Here is a 27,272-nt window from a genome sequence, read left to right on the forward strand (position 1 = left end):
GAGAGCCAACAAGCAGCATTCCTCTAATGGTTTCTGCTTCAAGCTCTGTCAGAATACAGTCTAAGAATGGAGTTGTATGAGCGGAATTTTGAGTGCTTGTGAGAAAACTTCAAGATAACAAGACAAGAGTCTTGTGACCTCAGTTTCTTCAAAAACACAGGATTGTTCTTAGAATGTGTTTTCATGACTATGAAAAAATGTGTTTTGCCATGTGAGGCTTGTCCTTATGATTGTACACTTTACTCGGGTGACGCTTCTTAACCCTCAGAGTTTTGCCTGATACGCTAAATAAAGTTGACTATTGCATGACACTTTAGTCCACTTTAGAGTTTAGGCCCCGCTCTTCCAGGTTCATGCCACCAACAAGAGTGGTAAATAAAACTCCTCCTTCAGTTCCTGCCCCAACTTCCCTCAGTGATAAAACTGGAAGTGTAAGCCTTTAGCTGACTTTGGTCAGAGTCTTTTATCACAGCAACAGAAAGATGTAGGGTACTGCCCATCAAAAACTGGTCACGAGTCCTTGTTCTCAGCAGTCACAGAGCACCTTCAGGGTGTATCTGAGGCCATGGATGCCATGTGAAAGCATGCCATGGAAAACATGTAGATAGTTACAAAACAGTGTGCTGCCCCAGCTAAGGTCTGCTCCATGTGTGCCTTGTCAAGACAACAGTTCAACTGAAACAGTGGTGTGGCAAGAGCCGACATTATGCCCCAAACACAGAGGGAAATGTGGAGTTTTAATAAAGCCATTTTTATTCCTACATCTTACCTTCAGTGTTCCTCATACGTTTGTTGTTCTAGTGACCACAGGCTTTCTGGTCCCCTTTAAAAGTCAACTCCCCAAATTTCCTTTGTCATGGCATCGGCTGAGCAGCTGCTCAAGGCAGACCCACGAGAAACCTTTCTTCTAGGACACTGCTTTTCTGCATGTCCTCCCACCATGACAATATATTTGGCCAGTGCCTCTCACCTCTGTCAGAATGACAGGTCTGCAAATTACCAAGTGCATTTCCATTTGTAAATTCAGAATTAATTTTTGTCTATGAAAGTAATGATTTGATCTTACAGGGCTCATGCTTTGCAAGAACAGGGATACCTTGATGAGGTACCTCTTGATAAATGCAGGAAGTGGTGACAGGGTCTCTTTCCCCCTCCCCAATGCAAGATATTTGCTAAACAAAAATGATCTGAAGCAATTTGCAAAGCTTGAAGCACAGTGGTGAAGACTCCGGGATTTCCGACTCATGCTGAGCTCCTGTCACCTGAGGAGCGTCATCAACGGCACTTCTGCAGGGAGATGTTCACACACCCCCCATGTTTATCCTTGGCACCATTGTGGGTGGATCAAACTTTGTGTGCGTCCCTGTCACTGCACAGCAACCGTCTACTCTAAAGTGATTTGAGTGCAAAACTGCCCTGGTTCCTTTCATGAGGCTAGTATACATTGGCCTTTGTAGTCTGTTTAGAGAAAGCACACTTGGTTCTGATAATGTAGTCCAAATTATTATGAGAATAAACTGCCCTCCACTTACTGGGTCCCGAGTCTCCTGTAGTTGCTTATGGAGAAGGCATCAAGAGTGAGGGCGTTCAGGACGATGGCCGGGTACAAGAGATACTTTTCAAAACACTGAAGCCACACATAGAGTCTCTCAAACCACATCAAATGAGCAATATCTGAAAGAAATACAAAATCCACCCTGTGACTCCCTTACAGGCAAACAGCAAGTGCTCTCCCCTTTCAGCAGGGCTGTGGTGGGCTCCTGGATCCAGGCACAGTGTGCCAGGTCTCCTTATGGGCTGCTGCTCTCCACTTGGATTCTGCCCAGGCCACAGGTGATAACACACAGGTTAGCACCTGTGTTTTCAAGACAACTGACTTATCTGGAAATAATTTATGGACAATGAAAGGCAGTCATAGGTCATCAAGTCACCGTCCTTCCTTTTCTGTTTGTTTTCTCTGTATTTTACTTCCTCAGTCACTAAATCTTTTCTCTCCACAGTCGTCAGCCTGGAAGCCCTTCACAGATGGCTGTGAGACAGGTGAAGAGATAATGGATGGGGTTGCATGTCTACATGGGGGCAATTAATTTCTGTTACCTACAGATTGTCCATGCCAGGGTGCCAAACCTCTCTTTGTTTTTAATTAGATAAGGACAATTATCTTTATCTGGGGAAGGTAAAGAATAACAAAGATAAACAAAAGGTATGTCAGACTCCACTAAAACAGAGAAGTCAGAGAATCAAGTTCATAAAGGATGGTGGAAACAGAGGTAGGAATGTCTCCTCCCCTCCCTTCTTTTCCCTCCCTCACTTCCCGTTCCATCCCCTCCCTTCAATTTCCTTTCCTCCCCTTCCCTGGTTTTATTCCTTGAAAGATCAGTTGTTTGGTTTTCTCTTTGCACAAAATTATTTTTTCCTGATTTCTCCATTTATAAGAAATCAACAATGTCAGATTGAGGCCATCATATCAAAAGCAATTCATTGAGCCTGTTTCAGAAAATACGTTAGAGTTCTATCAACATTTGCCATCAATTCAGAGAAACATGACAACCTTAAAAGTAAAGGGACAGACATCCAAGCTATGTCACCCACAGTGCGTCAGAGGAAATGATGGGTGCCAAGGCTGGGGAGAGCAGGGAACCATCTGGTTGGGGGAGGGGTGTACATGGCAGATTTTCAAAAGCTTGTCATGTTTGCTTTTAGAAAATGATATTTTCCAGTGTGTGGCAACAAGAGTGACTTGACAGAGTGATTTGAAATGAGGAGCAGAGAAGGTGGGAATCTTCCCATCATGGCAACAGGACTTTACTGCAGAACATGATAAGAAAGGCAGGATGTTCATGGGCTTCAGTTACTCATTCAAGAAACAGAAAGCAACAAATTTCAATGAAAACATTACAAGCCATTGGTTCCAAACTCACCTCCTGTGACTTGCCAAATATGTAAGAGTGAGATGACTCGTTCAGTGAGCCAGCAACCATCTAAGCCATGTGTGAATGCATCTGCTTGTCTGTGTCTCTGTATCTGTCTACCTGTCTGTGTATCTATGTGCATGTTTGTGTGTGTTTATTTTTGTGTTTGTGTCTGTGTGTATCTCTGTCTATGTTAGTATATGTCTGTGTGTTTTTATGTGTCTGATTATGTGGCTGTGTTTCTGTGGTATCCATGTGTCTGTCCATGAGTCTATGCATGTGTCTATGTATAACTGTGAAATCACAGTCCTACTACCACTCTGAGTCATGTGTTTGTTATATTAAAGCTTCCGGGAGACTCAGGCATTAACATTATGGTTTGGATATGAAATGACCCCACAGGCTCATGTGTTTGCACATTTGGTCCACAGCTGGTAGTGCCATTGTTGGAGGACAAAGAACCTTTTGGCATGTGGGATATAGAACCTTTTGGCTTGGGGGAGCTAAGCAGAAGTGGTCACTGTGGGTTGGGCCTTCTAACCCAGCTTCCAGGTTGGCCAGAGCTCTTTTATATGCCTTGAGCTGTAATGATGTCATGACCCTGAGGCTAGCTCCTGTACCCACAGAACATCCGAGCTGCTCCAACCGTCCCATTCTCCCCACCATAGTGAACTAAAACCCTCTGAAACCATGAGCCTAATTGAATTGCCCCTAGCCAAAAAAAAAAAAAAAAGAAAGAAAGAGGTTTTGCTAGGCATTTGGTCACAGAGAGGTCTTCCTATTACCTGACTCTGCAAGGGGGTGTTTTATGAAGCACATACCCCACATGGCCAGGCCACATAGTCAAGAATGTGGATAGCTGGTCCCTGGATCCTTAAGACATGCTAACGCTGTCACCAGGAAGAAGCTGCACAGTGACAGCTGGGAAGGAGGTCTATGTCTCACTTACGCAGGAAAACAAAAACAACCTAACCTAAGAATCAAACCCAAAACCATTCATCCTGTGGTCTCAAGTTTACAGAAAAAGAGCTGTGCCCTGCTAAACATCCCATATTACGCTGACTGAATAATAGACAGTTTAAAACTTTCAGGATTGTGGAGAGCTGGAATGTCTCATGTCCAAAGCCAAATCATCTTGAGTTACGTGGTTTGACCCAGCATCCTGATAACTATCGGGTAAAATCCCTTCTCGTGGTTCAGTCGGAAAAGCACGTGATGTGCAAGTGTGAAAACTGAAGTTTGCATCCTCGAACCAACATAAGAAGCCAGACAGTCAAGGCAGCCAGCCAAAGGAGGTAGAGACAGGATCCCAGGCCAAGCTGGCTAGTTGGTCTAACTGCTCAGTAAGCCTTAGGTTCAACTGAGAGAGCCTGCCTCAATAATAAAAAGGAAAATGGCCAAGAAAGACACCAGGTGTCAACCTTGGGCCTCCACATGCACTCATGTCCATGAGTGCTCACACCCGTGAGCATGCAGACACCTACACAAATGGCACACACAAAAGGAGCTTACAAATGGAACCCTGTACTCACCAACCCAAAGGCTAAGAACATCAACAGACAGCTGCTGAGACCAATAGCTGAGATTGTCCACCTCACTGTAACCTGATACCTGATGTTCCCATCAATATATTTTTAAAGTGCCTTCATTTACAACTTCCTTTGTTTTTACTGTAAAATCTTCCTGAAAATGTTACCACATCAGAATATGGAATTGTAAATTAAGTCTGTGTTCTTGGACCAGGGTCCAGAATAAGATCTCTTCTCCTTGAGGTGAGAGTTGGTATTTTGTTTTTGAGACAGGGTCTTACTTGTAGCCCTGGCTGGCCCAGAAGTCACTATGTAGATCAGGCTAACCTTGAACTCACAGAGATTAATCTGCCTCTACCTCTGGAGTGCTGAGATTAAAGGTCTGAGCCATGAAGTTTCACTGACAACTGTGTTTATGCAAAATGTTTACAATTATTCTATAGAAGCTTAGATGTACGCACAAAAACGGGGTGGGGGGTGGGGGACTGAGGGACACTGACTGAGACTGAGGGAGAACCCAGGCTGACTTATTCAATTCAGCTCTCTTTGCCACTAGAGTACTACTACAAGGGACATGAACTTGACAGTGGCTGACCAGTGATACCTGCCCACTAACAGATCCTGAATCTCCCAATGAGGAAGCTCAGAGAAGAGGAAGCAGAAGCACCTTGTGGCACACACCAGCAGGAGCAGGGTGCAGGCTGGATGGTAGGGAAAACATTTCAACATTATGGAACACTAGAGTGAAAGTGGATCTAAGATCCCCCAGCTCCCAAGCTGCGAGGTCAGGGTCTGTTTACTCAGCTACTGATAGAAAATTAATTTCATTTTAATTCTTGCCTGTCTCAGAATCCTACCAACCTAAGTAATGTACTCTAATGAGAAGCTTTGAGCTTTGGGCCCAAGGATCTCACAATGAATGTTTATAGTTAGGGGCAGAAGGGCACATTGAACAGTGACTGATAATATAGAAGGAAGGACATTTAAACAAAAGCCCAAGTCCAGAATTCTGATATTTTAACAAAATCCTTTCTTGTGAGGCAACCAGGGAAAGCTAATAAAAAGCAAACCTTACGAATGCAGTAACATGATAAACGTGTGTCTTCAGTCCCCAAACTGTCTCCATAGTCATACACAGTACAGTTAAAAAGAAATGCTGTGTGATCATATTTTAAAACTGCCTCTCCGGAACGTCCTCAATATGCAAAGAGACCATAAAAACACATTACCAGAGAATTGTTCTTTCTCTTTCCCTTGGAATATGAGGCCCCCCGAGCGACAAAATGCAAAATAATGATGCCATTTACAAGTTTATAGACGGCTCATTGCAGTTCAAGGCTTTAAATTTTCTTAAAGGGTTTTCAGGTTGTGTTTTATTTAGGTGCTTATGGGACTATGATGGTCTTACCAATAATTAAAAATTAATCAGGAACCCTCAGGATGCTTTCAAGCTGTAGGAAACCAATCTATTCAAATCAGAATTGGGACAGAAGCTAAAAGGATTGGGGCACTGAGGGGGTCACCTCTGTGATATCTAAGACAGACAAACCCTACTGAGTGGCATGGACATAATTAGGGAGTTAGCACCTTGGTGTGGACAATCTGTTACCTACAGCTATTCCTCGCTCTCTCTCTTCTTCCTTCTGGTCTGAAACTGTAAAATCCTTCCCAGTGACACAGGCCATCCATGTCAATTCTCTATACACAGGCTGCACTTCTAACACAGAGCACAACACAACACAGGGCTGCTTGGGGCTCTTGGACTCTGCTTGGGACAATCAATCTCAAGTTCATGACCTTTCCTTTCTCTGTAACCTCATTAGTTCAGGGCTGCTGGCATCTCACCCCATGCCTGGAGACCTCTTCCCCCACTCAGAGGTCAACCCGCATTCTCTTCAGGCCTGTTTAATGTTTCTTCCTCAGTGATCCATTTCCTCCCCCTCAGATCTGAATTAGGAATCTGCTCCTCTCTTGATCAAGGACAGCTATAATGGTACCACATGGCATTTTGTCTTCTTCTGTGATGGTCACCCAGCAATAGGGAGGACACATCGCCAGTTCACTGACTGGCTAAGGTGACTAAAGAGGCAACCTAGTAGATCTAGGTTTGTAGGGGGTCCCTTCAGTGGGACCATCTGCCAGGTGGGGTCAGGATGGAATCCTGGTTGGAGCGCCCTGCTTCCTCTCCTGGTTTGACTCCTTCCTTGCACTTTTCACCATTTTTGGCATATGCTGGGCACTTTATATTTTTGACTGAGCTAATAAATACAATCAAATTTCACACCATGGCAAACTTTCAAACAAGCAAAAGACAGTAAGAGCAATAGGCAGGAGTGATGGTTTTAAATTCATTGTTTTTTTTAAGATTTATTATTTTTAAATATGTGACTCTATATGTGTGGATGTGTGCATGTGAGTGCACGCACACTCAGAGGCCAGAAAAAGATATCAGATCCCCTGGAGCTGGAACTATAAGCAGTTGTGAACCAACTGCCATAGGTGAGAGCAACCAAATTCAGGTCCTCTGCAAGAGCAGTATGCACTCTTAAACTACTGAACTATCTCTCCAGCCCTAGGTTCACAGTTTTTGAGGAATGAAAAATATCCTTTGGTGGCTCTTCATTTTAGGGCCACGCTTAGGAATTCCTTTTTGTTTTTCTCCTTCAACCAGTGTAACAAAACTCATCCGGTACCATTTTATGGGGCACTGTGCTGGCAGGTTTTTATGTCAACTAGATACATAATGAGAACCTTAATTGAGAAAATGTCTGCAAAAGACCCGGCTGTAGGCAGACCTGCAGGGCATTTTCTCAATTAGTGGCTGATGGGGGAGGGCCCAGCCTACTATGGGTGGTGCCACTCCTGGCCTGGTGGTCCTGGTGATATAAGAAAGCAAGATGAGCAAGCCATGGGGAACAAGTCAGTAAGCAGCACCCCTCCATGGCCTCTGCCTCCAGGTTCCTGCTCTGAGTACCTTTGATAATGAACTGTGATATGAAAATACAAGCAAAATGTACCCCTTCCTCCCTAAACTGCTTTCAGTTATGGTGTTTCGTTGCAGCAACAGAACTCTAAGATAGTGTTATTTTTTTCTTTTTCCTTTCTTCCTCTGTCCCTCCCCCTTCCTTCTTTCCCTCTCTCTCCCTTGCTTTCTGTCCCTCCCTTCTTTGCTATCTTTCTTCATTTTGATAGCTCTTTAAATCTTTACTGCATCTAGAATCCACTTGATTCAAAGCTGTCCTTTTAAAATGTCTGTCCACAGCCCAGTGATAACAAACTCATGTTCTTACTATTTGCATTTGAAATGCCCCTCACAAGTTCATGTTTGAATGCTTGGTCCCTAATTGGTGTCACTGTTTGAGGACAGTTTGGAGTCTTCAGGAGGCGGGGCCTTGCTGGGAGAAATGGATCAGTAGAAGCCTAGGAGTGGGCTTTAGAGGGTGCTGTCTGACCCCTGGTTCCAGCTTTGCTGTCTTTGTCCTGGTTGTCTATGATATGAACAGCTGCCTCCCCCGCCTCCCCCGCCCCCGCCATGCTCCTGCCACTATGAACTGAACTGCTCTGATGTATCCTCCCTACCTTGGAGGACTGATGAAAGCCCTGGTACCATGAACCCCCTAAAACCTTTCCTCCCTAGGTTGAGTTTCCCTGGCCCTCTCTCCTTAGAGTGGAGAGAACTGGGTCCCACACCTTTCATCCCCACAGTGACAGCTTACTGCTGTCACCTCAGCCACTCAGCTCTCTGGCGCCTGACACAGGGAGATAAGTGTCCCAGCCAAGTAGAGAGGCCTGCCAGACTAGGGGAGTGAAATGTCTCTTTCGTAAGATGATAGATAAGCAAATCAGATATGCCAAGGCACAGAACAAATATGGTAGTTTTGTTTAGAAGAATTACGGTAAATCAACAGGCTATCCAAGAGGAAGTAATTTTTCTTGGAAAGGAGGAATCAGAGATGGGAGGGGCCTAGCTGACAGGCAGCTGCTGCTTTTCATTACAGCTTGTTCTATTTGATTTCTAACACTCCCAGTCACTTTGACATAAGTGAAAGATACATGAGAAGACAGCTTCCCTCCGAGCCACGTCTGTCACATGTAGAAGCCAGCCAGTCTTGCAGCAGAGACCAGTTTCACCACAGCACAAGACAGATCTCATTGCGGAACTACAAGTCTGGGACTTGTTACTGAATCATTAATAGTACATTTTTAAAAATTGATATTTAAATGAGATCCTCAATTGATGTGTTTTAATAATTTACATAATCCTTATTCATTTATTCTAATGCATCCAAAAATTAAAGCGTAAACATTTCACAACCAGCATGCTCTCCTGTGAGTCCTTCCACTTGCCTTCCACTTCCAGAGGTTTCCCTGCACACAGCAGCCCACAGGGACCCTCCATTCCTTCTGTGAATTCACAGAGCAATGGACAATTCATCTGCTCACTCAAGCAACATTTGCTGAATAGCATCCATGTGCCAGATTCAACATTCAATTACTTGATCTCACATATTTTCTAGTTTATCTAAATATCCATCCCTGAAGACTAATAATCATTGTTGACTTGACAGGATCTAGAATCACCTGGGACACAGGCCTCTGGGTGCAGCCTTGAGGGATTGTCTAGATTCGGTTAAGAGGTGAGAAAACCTACTTTAATTATGGATAGCACTGTTCCATGGCCTAGAACCTGGGGTGGAATAAAGAGGAGAAAGTGAGCTAAGCACCAGCACACATCTCTCTCTGCTTCCTGACATGGATGCTGTGTGACCAGCCGCCTCAAAGCTCACACCTTCCCAGCTAAGATGAATGGCTCCATCAAACTGCAAAACAAAACAAACGCTTCCTTCTGTATATGTCTTTGGGATTTCTGCTGGGGCAAGAAGGAAAATAAGCAATCCACCATCTACCTGCAAGTGTCATTGTTGCTTCAGTTGTCAACCTGACACCCTGAGAAGAGGGAAACTCAACTGAGGAACTGTCTCCAGTAGACTGGCCTATGGGCAAGTCTGTGGGGCTTGACTGACGATTGATGTGGGAAGGCAGCCCATCCCTAGGTAGGTGGTCCTGGATGTTAGAAGAATGCAAGCTGGGCAAGCCAGAAAGCAGCACTCCTCCGTGGGTTCCTCTTCAGTTCCTACCCTGACTTCCTTCAGTGATGGAGTGTGACCAGAAAGTCTTTTCTTCCCAAGTTGCTTTTGGTCCTGGTGTTTATTATGCAAACCAGGACAGGACTATTCTCTCCAAGCCATCCCATCTATGAAACAGACTATTAAAAAGGAATGACTGCTGCCTTTTGTTAGGTCTTTGTATGATGGCAATAATCTGCATTCAAGTGGCACACGAAATTGCCTAGAAGGTTAAAGAACACAAACAGCCTTTGGCTGGGCTCTCCTTTGGGAAGGAGCCGTGGGGACCAGAACACAAGTTACAATCCTTCATTTCTCCACTGAAGCTAAAAGTTTCGGTCACATTACTTCTCTCACTACTCACACTTCTCCATCTTGTACTTCCTGCAACCTAGGCAGCTTCTTGTCCCCGCCAAAAGCTGTCCCCTGCCATAGGCTTTCTATACTGGACCAGTGCCTTACTGCCTCTCCAATCCTTCTTTTCATTACTTTTTCTTATTTCTCTTGGCACCTTAGGCTGCTGAAGCTGCTAAATCTAGAACCTTCCTTGAATCCTTTGATGCCTTTACCTACCTGGTGTCTGAAAGGGCTGAGTGACTGCACAGGCCCAGCAGTGCCAGGCAATTTCAATGGCTTAAAATTTACTGGGAATTCATTTTAAATGTCTGAAAATAAGGACAAGCCAGTCTCTTTTCCATCTGTTCATCTATGGAGCAAGAAATTTGCAGAGGAAAGGGGGGCTCACCAAGAAATAGCAAGAACTCCTATCTAGAAAAAAGAATACATTTTTAAAATTTATTTTTATTTAGAGGCAAGGGTCATGTTGCCCAGGCTATCCCTCAGACTTACTATATAGCTGAGGATGATCTTGAATGTCTGATCCTCCTACATCTACCTTCAAATGGCGGGATTTCAGGCATATGCCACCACACCCAATTTATTCCATGCTAGAGATTAAGCCTATAGTTTCTTGCTTGCTTGGCAAGGATTCCACCAACAGAGATACCCCCCCAGCTTCCAGGCAGTGTATTTCTTATCTGAAGCTCTGAAGCTACCTTCCTCCAGACTGTTTCTCCCATGGGAACTGCTAGGTCAACCCATGTAGACACAGCTGTTGTCTACACACAGCCAGTTCATGGAAACTCAGGAATCCAGAACCTGATAGTTACTGAGCCAGTGTGAAGTGATGTTCTCCTCAGAATGAACAACAGAAGTAAATTTTCCTGTGAAATCAGTAAGCAGTGGCTACTTTAACAGAATACACATTTAATTTGACAGACTTCCTTTCTCATTCCACCTGACTGGACTGTATTTTGTGACACCTAGATTCTGAAACACACAGACTTTCTTTGTTTTTATTACGGGCAAACATGTAGTGAACCCCATGTCCCTCAAAGCATGCCACACTGTGGCATGGTGCATGCTCACGAAGCTGTCACACAGGCCACAAGAAGGGTGTCCCCCAAATCATCATCTCTCATAAGACTGGGACACTGACCTCTTGCTTCCCGTTGCTGGCACTCCTTGCTCTTGAGCACAGGGTGTGAAACCCACATCCAGGGGTGGTGCTTTCGGAGCTGAGGGAGCAGGTGGTGGGTGATGAGCCCAACTGTGCCTGCCAGGGCAAAGAGCACGATGCTGAGAAAAGGCTGCAAAGGAGAAGGAGGTCAAGGGTCAATGGAAACATGCTTGTGAATAATGCATAAACCCACTATAACTCCTTTCTTTCCTCGTGTTTTTTGGTGTGTACGTGTTATATACATGCAGATGTACATTTACATGCATGCATGAGGAGGTCAGAGGATAAGCTTGGATGTCATTGGTCAGGTGCTATTCACCTTGTCTTCTGAAGCAGTCTCTCACTGGCCTAGAATTCACTAAGTAGTCAAGGCTGGTTGGCAAGGCGTGCAAGGCAAGCACTCTACTGACTGAGCCATATCCCCAGCCCTCTTGCTGTAACCCTGCCCACACCTGTAACACTGAGCATGCCTGTTTGGGTGTGGTCACAGATGTGGACAGGATGGAGGGCACGACTAGATCTGGGGTCCCGGACCCCAGCACTCTCTCTTGCTTCCTGTCAGATCACAGAGAACAGTCTGGATGGATCCTTGGAGCTGGAACCTGTGTCGGTCACCCGCCTTTTGTGTAAGTGCATACTCCCTGAATAAACTTCTCTTAACCTGTACTTCTTGATTCCCATGCAATACCACCTCCCTAGTGTTGGGATTAAAGGCAGGCATGTGATCCCAAGTGCTGGAATCAACTTTGTGTGAACTCTGTTTCTCTTTTTGACTGGATCAATTTCGTGTAGCCCAGGCTGGCCTCGAACTTATGATCTTCCTGCCTCTGCCTCCTTCAGCAAATCCTACCGGTGTGTGCCACCACACAATACCTTCCCCTCTCATAGGAAGATCTACATGCTGAGAGCTGCTAAGAACATGCTGGGGAAGTGACCCCTGGAAGAGGCTGGGAGAATTCTACCCCCCTGGAACACGTCTCCAGTTTTTCTAGAAGAACTAGAGAACAGTGCACATAGCTGATAGAATGCTCCAGGAAGGTGACGCTGTGAGTGTCCTATGTTTGTGAAGATACAGCAATATCCTGTAAGAACTGTAAGGCAGAGTCTCATGAGACCCTTGCTTGTGCTTGCTCTCAGTAAAAATGTCCAAATGGTCCTGTCATGGTGACTTCTGTCTTATCCCAGATACAGCCACTTCTCTCTCTACTGATGGGGGCCTGCTGTCTGTTCCCAGCCCACCATACCAACAACTGTCCTTGATTACAAGCTGCTTCGTCACTCTGAGAGACAAAATACCTCCCTCAGGAGAGGAGATGACACAAGGGGAGGTGGCCCAAGTCTCCACCTGGACATAGTTCTTAGTGTGTGTGTGTGTGTGTGTGTGTGTGTGTGTGTGTGTGTGTGTGTGTGTGCTCTTTAACCTTCTCTCTTGGCCTTCTTCCCTTTCTCCTGCCTCTTCTGCCCCTCTGTGCCCTCCCTCATTCCATACCTGACCTCCACTGGGAAAGGGAGGACAGAGCCTTGGGGACACCTACCCGTAAGGACAGGAAGACAGTGCTGGCACTGACTGCAAAGGAGAGGACAGCAGCTGCTGAGCAGATGACAAGATCTGACCGCAGGACATCCTTCTGGAAAGAGAAGGTTGGCTGTGAGGTCAGCTCTGTGTGGCTTCCTGGGCAGCCCTCACTGTCAGTGGCAGGACACCAACACTCCACACATTGCTCTTCCATATGTCAGAGACATCCCTCAGAAGCACCCCAGAGGCATCATTCACTAGCTTGCTCATTGGCTTTCACTGTGGACCTCTCAGGAAGAGCAAGGCAGGTGTGGTGCTAGTGGGTTAGCATCCATGGAAAGAACATAGGTGTCTACACATAAGAGGTCTAATGTCCCTTTCTACAAACTCAGATGGGGCCCAGAGTCCTCATAGACCGCCCATAGCCCCACCCCCCACATCACAGGGTCTCACAAAGCAGGGCTGATGCTAACAGTCTCTATGAGGTCCCTGTTGGCCTTGGGTGTCAACACATCAACAGTCTAGGGACAACAAACAGAAGCCTTGCACACAATTCTTACACTTTGGACCACACTAATTGTATATTTTTATTTAACCATCTGATCCGTACTCAAACACAAACAAAAACAAACAAAAGGCCACCACTTTTCCAGCTACTTAAACACACACACAGCATGGGACTGCAGGTGAGTGTCACCCCACCTGGCTCTCTTTTCTTGACTTTTAAATTTAAACAATGTGTTGTTTCTTCCCTATCATGCCACTAGCTCAATACCTGTGTTAACATGTTGAGCTGGACAGATATAGCGGGGACACTGAAGAGAGTACTGACACCGACCATATGTAGAGGGCAAGATCATCTGTGTGGAGTGGTTACATCAATGGGGTGGTTCAGGAAGACCATGACCCTACACCATTGCATGTTATGTACCTGATGCACCTGTCCTGAACTTCCTCTTGTAAGGTGACAAGTACTGATCGTGGGAAGAACCAAAGTGATAATGCACTGCCCTAGTTTCCATCTGTTGCTGTGACCAAAAGCAAAAGCAGCCTGGGCCAGGGAGATTTGCTCTCACACGATCTACCACTGAAGGAAGTCAAGAGGAACAGAAGCAGGAACATGAAGCAAAAACCACGGAGAAACATTGCTTGCTGGCTCGCTATAAGCATTTGCTTAGCTAGCTTTCTTGTACAACCCAGACAACCTGCCTAGGGAATGTCACTGCCCACAGTGGGCTACACCCTCCTATGGCAATTAATAACAAGACAATCCCCAAAGACAGGTCCCTAGGCCAATGTGATCTAAGCAAGTCCTCAATCTATACTCCCTTCTCAGATGACTCTGGGCTGTGTCAAGGTGACAACTAAAACTAACTAGGACAAACAATGGTTTGAGATTTGATTTATTTTAGCTTTATTTCTATAGAGGGAAATCTAATTTTGAAGCCAACCCCCCAAAATAAAATAAAATCTGTCTAGGCCCTGTTGTCATTCTTCACACTTGTGAAACACCAGTCCTCCCAGAGGGTGAGTCTGCCATTCATAGCATTTTGTGGCTGTAAAGATGGTTAACTTTTTTTCTCTTTTTCTTTGGCATGAGTTTGTCATTCAACATTACTAAATATTGGTCCCTAGGGGAGACTAATGTTTTACCAAGTAGTCTGGTTTAAAATTGTGTCATATTTAATTGACCAGTTTTCCTGTTTGAAGGGTAAACAGTGGGCTATCAGTTCTACTGTGGGCAGGTAAGTCTGGAGGGCTGCCATTCTCCTTCTCTTAGAGGAAGAGAAAACATGAGCACAAATTGTTTTAATTCTTTTCCCAAGTTAGAACAATACTGTCATTAATTAATTAGAAACAGGCTCTCCTATTCCAGGCTGGATTTGAACTTGTTTCCACCTTTCACATTCTGGGATTACAGTCATGCACCACCATACCTGGTTTACATAGTGCTTTGTGTGTGTGTGTGTGTGTGTGTGTGTGTTAGGTAAGTATTCTACCCACCGAGCCTCAGGCTAGCCTGGCACAGTGGTTCTTGTCAGATGTGAATGACCTTTCTGTGAAATACAAACCACTGCACAGCCTTTCTCTACTTACAAACTGCTCTCTCCACCCATTTCCTTCCCTTATACTAAGTTTTATACTGCATTGTTGAGGTATAATTAATGTGTTAAAAATGTAAAGCCTGATGGGGTTTTAAGATTTATTCATTTTTATTCTATGTGTATGAGTGTTTTGTCTGCATGTATGCATACCTGATACCTGTGGAGGTCAGAAGACAACATGGGATTGCCTGGAACAGGAATTAGGGACAGTTGTGATCTGCCATGTGGGTACTGGGAATTGAACCGGGGGCCTCTTTTAGAGCAGTGAGTGCTCTTAATCCCAAGGGTATCTCTCCAGTCCCAGTCCAGGACCATCACGATTGATTGCTTAATTTAATGATTAAAATGTAAATTAGCATATTCATTGGCTCTGGGGTTTCCTTTCTGCATCTGTCCACTCTATCCCTCTCCTCACATTCTCTTTGTGGGACTACTAATCTACACCATGTTTATAATCTCATCTCATTTTCATAAATGGAATCATATAGTGGGTGCTTTTATTTTTTTGTCTGGCTTTTTTGTTCCATCTTAGTTACTGTTCTATTGCTGTGAAGAGACACTGTGTGGCCAAGGCAACTCTTACAAAGGAAACATTTCATTGGGGGCTGGCTGACAGTTTCATAGTGTTAGTCTGTGATCATCATGGTGGCAAGCAGACAGGCATGGTACTGGAGCAGTAGCTGAGGGATTTGCATCCTTATCCACAGGCAGCAGGTAGAGGGAGGCATGGGCTTTTGAAACCTCAAAGCCTACTCCAAGTGGCACACATGCTTCAACAATGTCTTACTCCCGAATCCTTTCCAAATGTCTCATCAACTGAGAATTTAGCATGTGAATATATAAGCCTATGGGAGCCATTTTTATTAAACCACCATATACAGTATAAAGTATAATTATTCTGATATTTGTTCCAGGTTATTGTCTGTTAGACTTACTCCTCTTTGTTGCTGAGACGTATTCTTTTACAGGCTATACCACAGTGTGTTCACTCACATGTGGACCGGCCTTGGGAGTGCTCTCAGTTTTGACTGTTCTAAACAAAACTGCTGTGAATATTCATGATATATCTCTAGGAACATGTATTCTTTTTTTTTTCTTGTATAAATACCTGGGGGGTGGTAAATGGTTGGTTTATATGGAACATTGGGGATTAACTTCTTTTCCCCCAAACTGTTTTCTAAAAATAATCATAAGTCTTCTGCATTCTGGGTATGTGCTCCGGAAGTTCCACCATTTCCCAAGGACATATCAATTTTAACTACAGGATTGGCTGTGCAGTCTAGGGGTCTTCATTGCAAATAATCGCCCCATATTCTGTGTCATGTTTTCTTTATGCCCCTCCTTTATAATTTAAAACAACAAAGAAAGATTATAATCTGCTAATTTATGAGGTAGTGATGGATTCAATTTTTTGTTTTGTTTGAAATTGTTAAGCAGTGACATCGTAAAGGCTGGTGGGAAAGTGCCACAGCCACATGTCCCCAGGCCTTCAGATCCCATACCCCCACCTCTGAGTTTGCAATTCACTGGGGTTGACTTGGAAGCACAGTGTGACATGGGAGTCTAATTTTATTTTGTCAAGTTTTAAGATTCATTATTTTTATTTCTGTGTATCTCTGTGACTGTGCCTCTCATGTGCAGGTTCCCAGAGTCCAGAAGAGGGTGTTGGGTCCTCTGGAGCTGAAGTTACAAGCAGTTGTGAGTACTGGAAACCGAACCTGGCTCCTCTAGAAGAACAGCAAATGTTCTTTACAGCTGAGGCATGTCTCTTCCACCAAAGTTATCATCGCTAACTAAGCTCACAAAGCAAGGACCTTTAGACAGTCCACTTGTTCGAAACTGTTTGAAACTGCAGCTCCACGAAGAAGAGGGTTTCTCTTGGCAGCTAAAATGAACCTCAGTGTCCCTTGATGGTGGGTGGCCTTTCACTGAACACCTCATCTTGCAGCTCTAGAACTGATTTCTTTCCACTGTGTGAGAGCTGAAGGTCAAATTCTTCCAGACGCCCTTGAGTAAAGAGCACCCTGCCCTGTTGGCTTTAATCCCCCACCTGTCCAGAATCATCTTTATTCTTCTCTCAGGCTTCTTATTGAATTTTTTTTTTTAAAAAAATAAGAACAGGGACATATTTGATTTAGATTGTTTTACTTTTAATCAGCAAGTTTGTGTTAATGATTTATCTGCCCCAATGCCAGGTGGGCAGGTCCCTGTTGATTTCTTCTCTGCTTGCTCTCTCTCCTGTCTTCCTGAAACTCTCTAATCCCTTTGTGATAAACCCTGGTGTCTATTGAAGGATTAGCATGTAAAATCTTTCTTTCTTCCTCGCTGAACACCACACATCGGATAGTTGATTCTTGATTGTGACATTTAATTTTCACACAATGTAGTCTCATGACTGACGACCCCCTTTCTGCCTTTCCCAGATCTGCTAATCCTACTCTGATCTTGGAAGGGTCTCTCTCTCCTTTTTTCCCCATGATTCAACCTTTTTATAGACTCTTAAATCCCAAAGCTCTAAATTCCCCTTTCTCATCCCTCTCTTTCAAGTCTTTCTTAAACTATGAGCTGCTATTTTTTTCTAAATAAACCTTACAATCATTTGCCAAGGCTGTGAATTTAATTCCATTGGGAATGTTTTGAACTGTATTAAGCATTAAAAAATATTTTAAAAGGCTTTGTAGTTTATAAACCTCAGTCTTCCCACCGGAAGCCAGGGGAGGTCTCTCCATCACAGTAATGGGAGCTTCATTTACATTTTAATAGGCTGCCCCCTTTTGCTTTTCCTGTCACATCTTGGTGCATTCATCCCTATTATCTCTTCATATGTTTCCCACCGTTGTGAGCTTGGCTTTGCTGTTGAAGGTTATTTGGGGTTTGATGATATGCGCTTGCTTTCTACCTTTTCTTTTCTGTGCTGGCATTTGTGGGTCCATCTAGCAATCATAATTGACTTTAATAAGATTTCCTGTGCATGCTCTTTATAAAAGGCCCCTTGGCTGCATTTTTTTCCTCATTTCAAGCTTTATACCAGGATATCCAGTGGTGATAATTTTTCCCATGTTAATGGTAGATTCATTGTAAGCATTTAAAAATTATTTAGGCCAAGGCGAGGGGGGGGCGCGCGCAAGTATTCATGAATGTCTGTGTGTGTGTGTGTGTGTGTGTGTGTGTGTGTGTGTGTGTGTGTGTGTGTGTGTGTGTAGAAGCTAGATGTCTACCTCATGTGTTATTCCTCATTGGCCATCCATCCTGTTTTTTGACACAGAGTCACTCACTGTTCTGGAGCTTGCCAAGTAAGTTACAATGGCTATCTAGCAAGCCCCAGGAATCAGCCTGGCTCCATCTCCCCCAGTGTGCATGGTGGGGGTTGTTTACAAATGCATAATCTCACACCTAGCTTCTATATGTGGGTTCTGGGGATCAAACTCAGGTTCTCATGCTTGCACCTCACCAATGCCCTACTGGAAGGACCCCATGCTTCTTCCCTGAAGAGAAGTGTAAGAAGCTATCAGAACACTGTACAACCTAAAGATTTAGACAGATAGGAAACCAGAAAAATTTAGACACTACAATGAATGGTTTAGAAGTTGCCTGAATTTTATACACAATAATAAGAGGTTTTAAAAAATAATGTTTGGTCTAGACTAACTAAATATAATGAAAGTATCAACTCTAAACTTGACCAGGAGTCTTGAGAATGATAACATGGGGGGAGGGAAGGGAAAAGAACATGGAAAAAGAATGTTGCAAACCATGAGGACAACATCTAAATCTTCATTACTTGTTGAGTAAATTTGGGGTGTGAGGTCTGTGTGTATAACCCATCCCATCTTGCTCCTGTAGAAACCCACAAGTCCACAGGCATCCCCTTTCTCTATCAGTGTTTCTCCATGTACAGTCTTTGAAAACCTGGACAGAATAACCTGTTAAGTATTCTGGTTAAAATGTGTATGCCCAGGATCCAGTGCTTGTCAAATGAGTCAAAAGGAGGGGCGGGAAAACTGGGCAAGACCCATTATCTAATGAAGTTCCCTGGAACTTCTCATACAAACCAAAGTTAGAAGAAGAAAGGTGCACAGACAAAGGAAAAAAGGAGCAGAGAGACCTAGAGAAACACAATCAGAGAAAGAAAGTAGGGTTTTTAACTTGCAGCAAAGGTTGGATAAGCCATCCTGAGAATGCGGATCTGTAACCCCATGAAAATATTATGATTAGAAAGGGACTCCTCAGAGAGATGAGTATAAACATCCCATTACATCATCTAACACATCATGGTTTCCAGTGGACAAAGCTTATACAAGAGCATGAAATTGGGGGCGAGTGAGAGAGCTCAGTAGGTAAAGGTAAACACAGGCAAATGAAATGACCTGAGTTTAATTCCTAGAACCCTTGTAAAGGTGGAAGGATGTAACCAACTTCAACAGGCACAATGTAGCATATGCACCCTTTTTCATTGCCCCAGCAATATGTGTATAAATGATTTTCTTAAAAGACCATGGAAAGCAAAGAAAGCAACAAATAACTCATCACATCTAACTGCACTGGTGGCATGCTATCAGTGTCTTTTGGGCAAATTTATCATCATATTACTCTAATTCCTGGCTTACTTCTACTGTAATAAATGAGATAACAAAGACACATCATTAGTCATAACATCAAGGAAGACTTCAGGAACATGGATTCTCTCAGATATCCATGAGGGGTGGGGGATAAGTCCTGTCCCAAGACATTCACAGGAAGGCTGTATGTGTTGCTTGAAATGCCAATGTCTTCCTTCATTTTTAGTGACTAGCTCCACATGCCAGCAGCTTCTTCTCTGTTGTTAAAAGCCTCACATTGATATGTCCTTGGATACTGCCCTAGTTTCCATTTTGTCACTGTGATAAAACTCTCTGATTAAAGAAACCTGCGGCAGGGGTGTTTATCTGGCTTACACTTCCGGGTCACTGTCCATCACTGAAGGAAGTCAAGGCAGAGCACAGAGCAGAAGCCATTGAGGAACACTGTGTGCTGGCTCATAGAGGGAGCAGAGGAAGCCCCGAGTAAGCGAAGTCTTAAGTGAAGGTGTATTTTGGCTTAGGCACACTATGTCAATGACTCCAAGGCCAGCTGACCCATGGAAAATTATAAAAGCCGTTATCCATATGGGCCAGGCTCAAGAGGAATGGCAAAGTTTTCCTCCGAAGTCTTGAGTTTATGAATGATTGGTCCGTGTGTACAAATACCAGCAACTGCAGTGCCCTTCTTCCTGAAGTTCACCAGCCAAGGAGTCTCATCTACAGAGACCTCCTACTAACTCCCCGCCCCCCATGCTGGACCTAATAAACACACCGAGGTTCCAGGTTGTAGTGGTGACTGTACAGAGCCCCCACCTGATTCCAGTTTCCTACCTATGTGTCTATGTGTCCTTTCTTCATTCCCTTACTGACTCTCCTCCCTACGGACCAAAGCTAAGCTGCCATGCTGAGTTCTTACCACTGAATCCTTCATCCTCTGAGGGAGAGGGTCTGTGGCCGACTCTTCCAGGTTCTGATGTAAAAATTTAGGAAGCAGTCTGCACTGAATGAAGGACCTAAGAGTAGAAAAAACACACAGGGTTCCATTTATGTGTTTCAGGCCATGCAAACCCTTAGATCTGGAGCTCACAAAGGGCAAAGCCAAGTCCATTGCAAAATCACAGTAGGAAGAACACACTCAGGAGATCATGAGGATGATTTAACTTTAAATTCATCATCATCATCATTGTGTGTGCATGGTGGTGAGCATGTATGTGGAGTCAATTCTCTCCTTCTACCATTTTGTGGACTCTGGGAATCAAACGCAGGCTCCCCAATCCCAATTCCCAGCTGAGCCATCTCCCTGGCCCATGTTTCAATTTTTAAATTTCATCCTGACAAAAGTGGCCAGGGACTTAAGGGTATCAGTACTCTAACCGCCAGCATCTGGGGATTTCCTATTTCCTCCAACCCACTGGGCTGCATCCTCACCTATAGTACCAGCAGAAGGCAATCATTCAGGCACATGAAATGTCATGCAAACCATGTTGAACTTTCCCATTTCCACATTTTTCTATGCCTTTCAATCTAATGCATCTAATAGTCTAAGACTCAGGTATCTCTAACTTCCAAATGAGTTATCTTAAGTCAAAAGGTTATGTAAGTTTGGTCAAATTGCAGGACATGCTATTATAAATATCTGATATTCACTGTGACATTGTTCAGAGGATTTCTAGTCCCCAGAAACAGATCTATACTTCAAGTGGCCAGAGATTACAATAGAGATCATTTAAGGCCTTGACACAAACCTCATTTTAAAGTTCAAGGATGCTAGTTGTACAAGAAAGAACAAAACAAAACAAAAGCCTTCTTTCAAGGATGTGGTTCTGCTTTCCACTGGGTGATCTCCATTGCAAGACAACAGCATCTGTGACTATGGCTTTTCCTACAGTACTCCCCAAGATGTCCAACCAGCTTCACTGTAAATGTCAAGTTCAAGGGGAGCATCTGGCTGGAAGTTTGCCCTTGAGTTTCAATCATTTCAGATCAGCCCTGCATTTCTCTGCCCCTGTGCAATGCACAACCAGCTTGCTTAAGCAAGTATCAAAGATCACAGAGCACCAAATGGCCATCTCCACTTTGGTGAGCCAACAGAGATTTGCAAAGTACAACCACAGCCTGGGAAAGAAGGAACTGTGGGAACTGGGGAGATAGTGCAGTCGGTAAAGCATTTGCCACACCTGAGTTCAATCTTTAGAATTCATGTAAAAATTCTGGGTATGGTGTCACACATTTATAATTCCAGTACCAGGGAGGCAGAGACAGGTGGATCTCTGGGGCTTGCTGACCAGCTTAATGTAATTGGCAAGCTCTAGGCACTCTTGTCTCTAAAGAAAATGGTGCACCACACCAGAGAGATGACACCTGAGGTGGATCTTTGACCTCTGTACTCACATCCATGTGGACATGCACTTACACAGACACACACACACACACACACACACACACACACACACACACACACACACACACACACACACCAGTTACTCACAGGAGCACTGATGGATCACTGCTCTGCCGGCTCAGATGGTAGGACAGCGCAACCAACAGGCCACAGAAGGCTGAGAACAGTGCTGGAATGTGCTGTGTGCTCCATGGCTCCTGCAGAGAGACAGCAGACTGTTTGAGAAATGTGGTGACTTGCCTCCACCACACAGTGTCTTTCATGTACAATGAGTGACTTTCTCCAGCATCAGCTACTGAACATGGAGTATGTGCTGCCACCTGAATGAGCAGGGGTGCAGCATTGGGGCATTACAACAGCTACAGTGACAATATCCACTGTGGAATGATGCCCTCCAAGCAAAACTGTCACTGTCACCTTTTTTTTTTTTTTTTTTTTTTTGAGACAGGGTCTCCTTAAACTCACTGTGTAGTTGAACTTACAGTTCTCCTGCTTTTACCTTCTGAGGGCTGAAATTCCAGGCCTGCACCACCACACTTGGTATTATGAAGTAATGAGGGTGGAAGCCGAGGCTTCAAGCAAACACTCTACCAACTGAGCTACATTCCCAAGAACCACTGACATCTTAGTCAGAGCAATTGTGATTACTTATAAGAATTCAGGACCCCCAACAAGGGGGCACCCAATAGAGTTCCCTTATAGATGACAGTGAGGGGGGTCATTGGACCCCCACTGAAGATTTAGCCATACCTTCCTACAACATCCTCCCAGCTAAATGGCATCCCATCCCAGTGGCAGGGGATCTCAGGAGATGCTGTGTGTGAGGTCTCAGGGGATACTAGAGAATATAGGACATGGAAGGATGACTGAGGCAGTTTTGGAGAAAGTATCTCCAATGCCAGGATGGGGATTTTCTATAATGAGGTTGTTTGGGGGCCTTCTGTACTCCTGTAAGTAATCCCTCTCCCAGGCCCTATAAGTAACCCAAATAGACTCTTTGGTTCATAGACTAGGCTTGAGCAGACTTGTTTCTTCCATCTGTTGTTACTGCCCTATCTGTAGTGAATAGACACCTGTCCACATCTCCCCAGGAATAGTTAAGGCAGCATTAGGCAAGAGGGATGTCTTCAGCCTCACTGTAACCGTACAATGTTGGCTGCTCATGTGCCTTGTTTACACTGTGTTTCTAGATTTCACTAAGAGGTCATGTCTGACCACGACCTCAGATGCTGTGTACCTCACAAGAACACATCATTAAGTGATGTGTGGCCAGATATCACATATATGGTTATTTGGTTAATATCTGCTTTACCCATGGCCAGGCTCATCAACAGCAGATATCCCCCATCTCAGCCCAGCTGGTCTCAGCACCTTGCTAAAGGCCCTGCCATGCCAATCATTTAATAAGACCAAGTGGTGGTGGCACATACCTTTAATCCCAGCACTCGGGAGGCAGAGGCAGGTGGATCTCTGAGTTCAAGGCCAGCCTGGTCTACAGAGTGAGTTCCAGGACAGCCAGGGCTACACAAAGAAACACTGTCTTGAAAATAAAACAAAAACAAAAAAAGAAAAGAAGGAAAGAAAAGAAAATCATTTAATTAGCATGAACAGTACCAAACAGTGAGTCTGAGCAACTCACCCCCCCACACACACACACACATACACCTTACAATTCAGACCTCAGAGTGGGAGGGGTAGTTAGTTGCTGGTTAGTTTCAACTGTCAACTTGACAGAACCTAGAACCACCTGGGAAGAGTCTTACTAATGAATTATCTGGATCAGACTGACCTGTGGGCATGTCTGTAGGAACTGTCTTGATGGTCATTTGGTGTAGGAAGACCTATCCCACCTTGGGCGGCACCATTCCCTAGGCTGGAGGCCCTGCCCTGCATAAAAGTGAAGAAAGCCAGCTGAGTAGTAACAAGCAAGCAAAGGTCTGCATGCTTATTCTCTCTGCTCTTGGCTGTGGCTCTGACACTTTGAGTTCCTGCCTTGTTCTCCCCACAATAATGGACTGTAACCTGGCTTATCAGCCATATTAACCTTTTATTCCCTAAGCTGCTTTTGGTCAGTGTACTTTATCACAGCAACAGGAATGACACTGGGACAGATTGTCTGATCTATGTGTAAAAAAGGACAAAGATGGCTGGCCTTCAGTGGTGCAGACAGTGGTCAGAAGCCTGGACTCTGACTCTGAACTGAAAAAACACAAAACAAAACACTCTGCTGATTTCTCTGAGTGAGTGAGAAAGCTGGATGAACTTGTCCAAGAAGACTCACCTGTGGGGCTGTGACAGTCCTATCCATGAAGAACTGTGTATAAAACATCAGTCAGTAGCTCACATGAAACATACAGCAGATTCTGGCTGTTACTGGATGCTTCTTAAGTATAAGAAAGGATGAAGGAATGTGCTAAAATCACATGTTTGAGAAAGTCAGGCTGGGCAATGTATTACACCAGCTTTCTCTTGGAAAAAAAAAGAAAAGGGAAAAATTATGATGTGTGCACGTGTCTTGTTCCTCCATTCCACAGTGCAGAACAAACAAGACGTGACCCCGCTAGGAGGGGATGTGATTTACCCAAGCTTCACTGTCTGCACAGCTGGATTGGGTCACTGACAGCTGTGGCACCTGCACTAAGAATAAGTCTTTCCTTGAAGCAGAAACAACAGCTCCCAGGGTGATGCCCAGTCGGAATGAATGGCGGGTGGTTATAGGGGTGGAATGTGGGATGGACATTTCTTCAAGTACATAAGAGCAAAGTGATCCTCCATCTGACCCCAATGTTTTACTCCTCTGCATATGGCCAAGGAAACTCCATACCCTCCCATAGAGATGTCTGCACCCCATGCTGCTTTGACTGCTAGCTAGAGCAAGGAATTGGAGTCAATCCAATTGTCTATCAACAGATAAATGGATGAATGGACAAGACAGAAGAATGTTAGCAAAGCGGTCCAGAATGGTGTGCTGTTTCCAAGCCAAAGGGTGAGGTGGGCAGTGTGAGGCTTAAGCTCTGAAGCAAGGAAAGGGAGAGGACAGGGAGGTGGAAGATACAAGGAAATGTAGGCAGATTAGACATCCTTTATTCACCCAAGGCAAGGCCACCACACAGACCACATGGAAGCAGGCACACAGGCATACAGACAAACACATACAGGCAGGCTTGTGAAGACGCTCACCTCTGACCTCAATGTTTATATTTACACAAAAATCACACAAATGTGGCACTTTGCCAGAACTGGGTATCTTCCGGATTATGTCACTGTTTACTCTGAGCGCCCTGATATTCAGTGCCAGCCACCTTTAGCTGACTCATACTGGAGATATACTATGAGTGCCATGTTGTCTTTCATCAGCCCTTCAGGCAGTGTCTAGGCGTCTTCACCACAGGTGTGGGCTTGCACATCTTAAAGCCTAATCTCAGACATTGCTCAATTCCTCCCTAGGAGAAGCCCAGCTTCCTTGTTCCTACAGACAGTGGAAGCTAGATTGCAGGTCTCCGGGGGCTCCCTCCTGGAGGACTCCTCCCTCCACTTGTCCGTCAGTTGGTGTGTGGTTTCAACGGCGGTAGATGTGCGTGCATGCTTGTGCATGTGTTCATGCTCCCTCTGCCCCACACTCATTCACATGCACACCAGATTCTCCAGAAAGCAAGGACAGGCAGGCTGCTTGGCCACCAACATGAATTGCTCCTTCATGTGCGGAGAGTCAATATTCTCCAGACACTGTCAGCTTCAAGAAAGATCATTCTAGAGTTGTAAGGGGTCTCCTAGCTGAACTGGTCCTAGCCCCTCCAGATGCTGATTGGATAAAGAAGGCAGGAAGAATGGAAGATGCCAGCATGGGTGACAGGGCCACCATCAGTCCGCTCAGCATCCAGCCCCTCGCTCTGTGCCCCCAGAGCCTTAGATGTGTGCGTAGGGCATTGCATGGAAAAGATGAGTACTTCATTGAAGGATGGTGCTGAGGCTTATGGGGGCGGGGTCTGCAGCCACAGAGCATCAGGGAAGCCATAGGCTCTAAGGAACCAAGACCAAAGGGAAGCAGATGAAGATGTTTAACTCTTACTTGTAGACAAAGGAGGAAATATTGACATTTTCAGAAAAAAAAAATCAATGTGGCCTGAGAAGGATTTTTAAAGCCAACCATCCTTGTGCTCTGTGCAAGGCATTCGCCTGTGGGCTCTGAATGCCACAATGCCTTGCTCTACAAATAGAAACAGAGGTGGGGTGGGGGTGGGAGCTTTGCTGATATTTCCAGGAGGTGGGGAGGTGCTAAAATAAACTTTCATATTTAAAACATGTATATTTTAGTCTTGAATTTATTTACACAAGGCAGGGGTGGGTAGTGGCTCACACTAAAATCCTAGAACACAGAAGGCTGAGGCAGGGGCATTGCCATGAATTTCAGGCCAGTCTAGGTTACAGTATGAGACCCTGTCTTTAAAAAAACAAAGATTTTACATTTATTATACTCATGGTTACATATACACACAGTCACACAAATGAATGCAGATTTCAAAGGGAGATCAGGTTTTATTTTGTTCTTTAAAGGTTTGTTGGTGTGTGTGTGTGTGTGTGTGTGTTGTGTGTGTGTGTGTGTGTGTGTGTGTGTGTGTGTGTCCAGTGCCAGCCAAGGCCAGAAGAGGACAGTGGATCCTGGAGATAGCTACACGTGGTTGGGAGTCACCTTACATGGGTGCTAGAAATGGTACTAGAGTCCTCTGGAGGAGCAGCCAGTGTTCTTAGCAGCTGAGCCTTCTCCCCATCCCAGGAGATTGGGCTTTAAACCATCTATCACTCACGGATAATGAAGCATCCGCCACAGGATTGTTTGCTTCAAAACGAACGCCCGTAATTGCCTTACGATGTGTCTCATGGGCCCCTAAATTGGAGAGGCTATGGATTGATGAGAGCTGGTTTCATAAAGCTCCCCTAGGTTTTGAAATATTTTTATGAGGCAGGAATAAAACCGTCTAATAGCCTGACAGTCCTGCCGCGTGGTTCACGTGCGCTGGGGGAGGAGGGGATGCTTAGACGAGAACATGGAGGGCAGTTGAGCTTGCACAAAAGCACTCTGAAGAGAGCTGGTTTCAGCACTGTCTCCCTGAGAAACTCAGGGCAGCTCTTAAGATGGAATTTATGGGCAGGCTGGCTAAGAGCCTGCGAATGAACGGAATACAAACTGATCCAAGTCTCACCGCTGGGCTTCTCAGATCGGATTTAAATGTGCTCTGTTTGAAGAAGTAAGTTTCTCAGAGCCCATCAAACGGGCGTTTCTGAGATCCACACACTTGGATTCTGACATAGTGTTCTTTTCTGACTTTTTTTCCTTGAAGCTCGTCTAAACTCCAGAGATACAATCAGGTTCCAGGTTTCACTAAAGTCTTGAACTGTGTGCTGGGCACACACTAGGCCAGCGGTTCTCAACCTGTGGACTGAGACCCCTTTGGATTAACAAACCCTTTCTCAAGGGTCACCTAAGACCATCAGAAAACACATATTTACATTACAATTCAAGACAGTAGCAAGATTAGTTATGTAGTAGCAACAAAATAATTGTATGGTTGGGTCACCACAACAGGAGGAGCTGCATTAAAGGGTT

General features: G+C 44.7%; 1 protein-coding gene across 2 annotated transcripts in view; it reads right to left on the bottom strand.

The window, feature by feature from the left end:
• The window catches only part of Pcnx2 (pecanex 2), a 159,118-nt gene that overhangs the window by 58,648 nt on the left and 73,198 nt on the right, over nt 1–27,272 (bottom strand). For both annotated transcript variants that reach the window (XM_027404801.2, XM_035442761.1), the window contains exons 16-20: nt 21,755–21,864; nt 20,183–20,279; nt 12,622–12,714; nt 11,066–11,216; nt 1,533–1,674 (exon numbers count right to left, since the gene is read on the bottom strand). In XM_027404801.2, coding sequence (XP_027260602.1) covers nt 1,533–1,674; nt 11,066–11,216; nt 12,622–12,714; nt 20,183–20,279; nt 21,755–21,864 — 593 coding nt within the window. The remainder of the gene's footprint in view (nt 1–1,532; nt 1,675–11,065; nt 11,217–12,621; nt 12,715–20,182; nt 20,280–21,754; nt 21,865–27,272) is intronic.

The sequence above is a fragment of the Cricetulus griseus genome, chromosome 3 (genome assembly GCF_003668045.3).
Source record: "Cricetulus griseus strain 17A/GY chromosome 3, alternate assembly CriGri-PICRH-1.0, whole genome shotgun sequence".
NCBI lineage: Eukaryota > Metazoa > Chordata > Mammalia > Rodentia > Cricetidae > Cricetulus > Cricetulus griseus.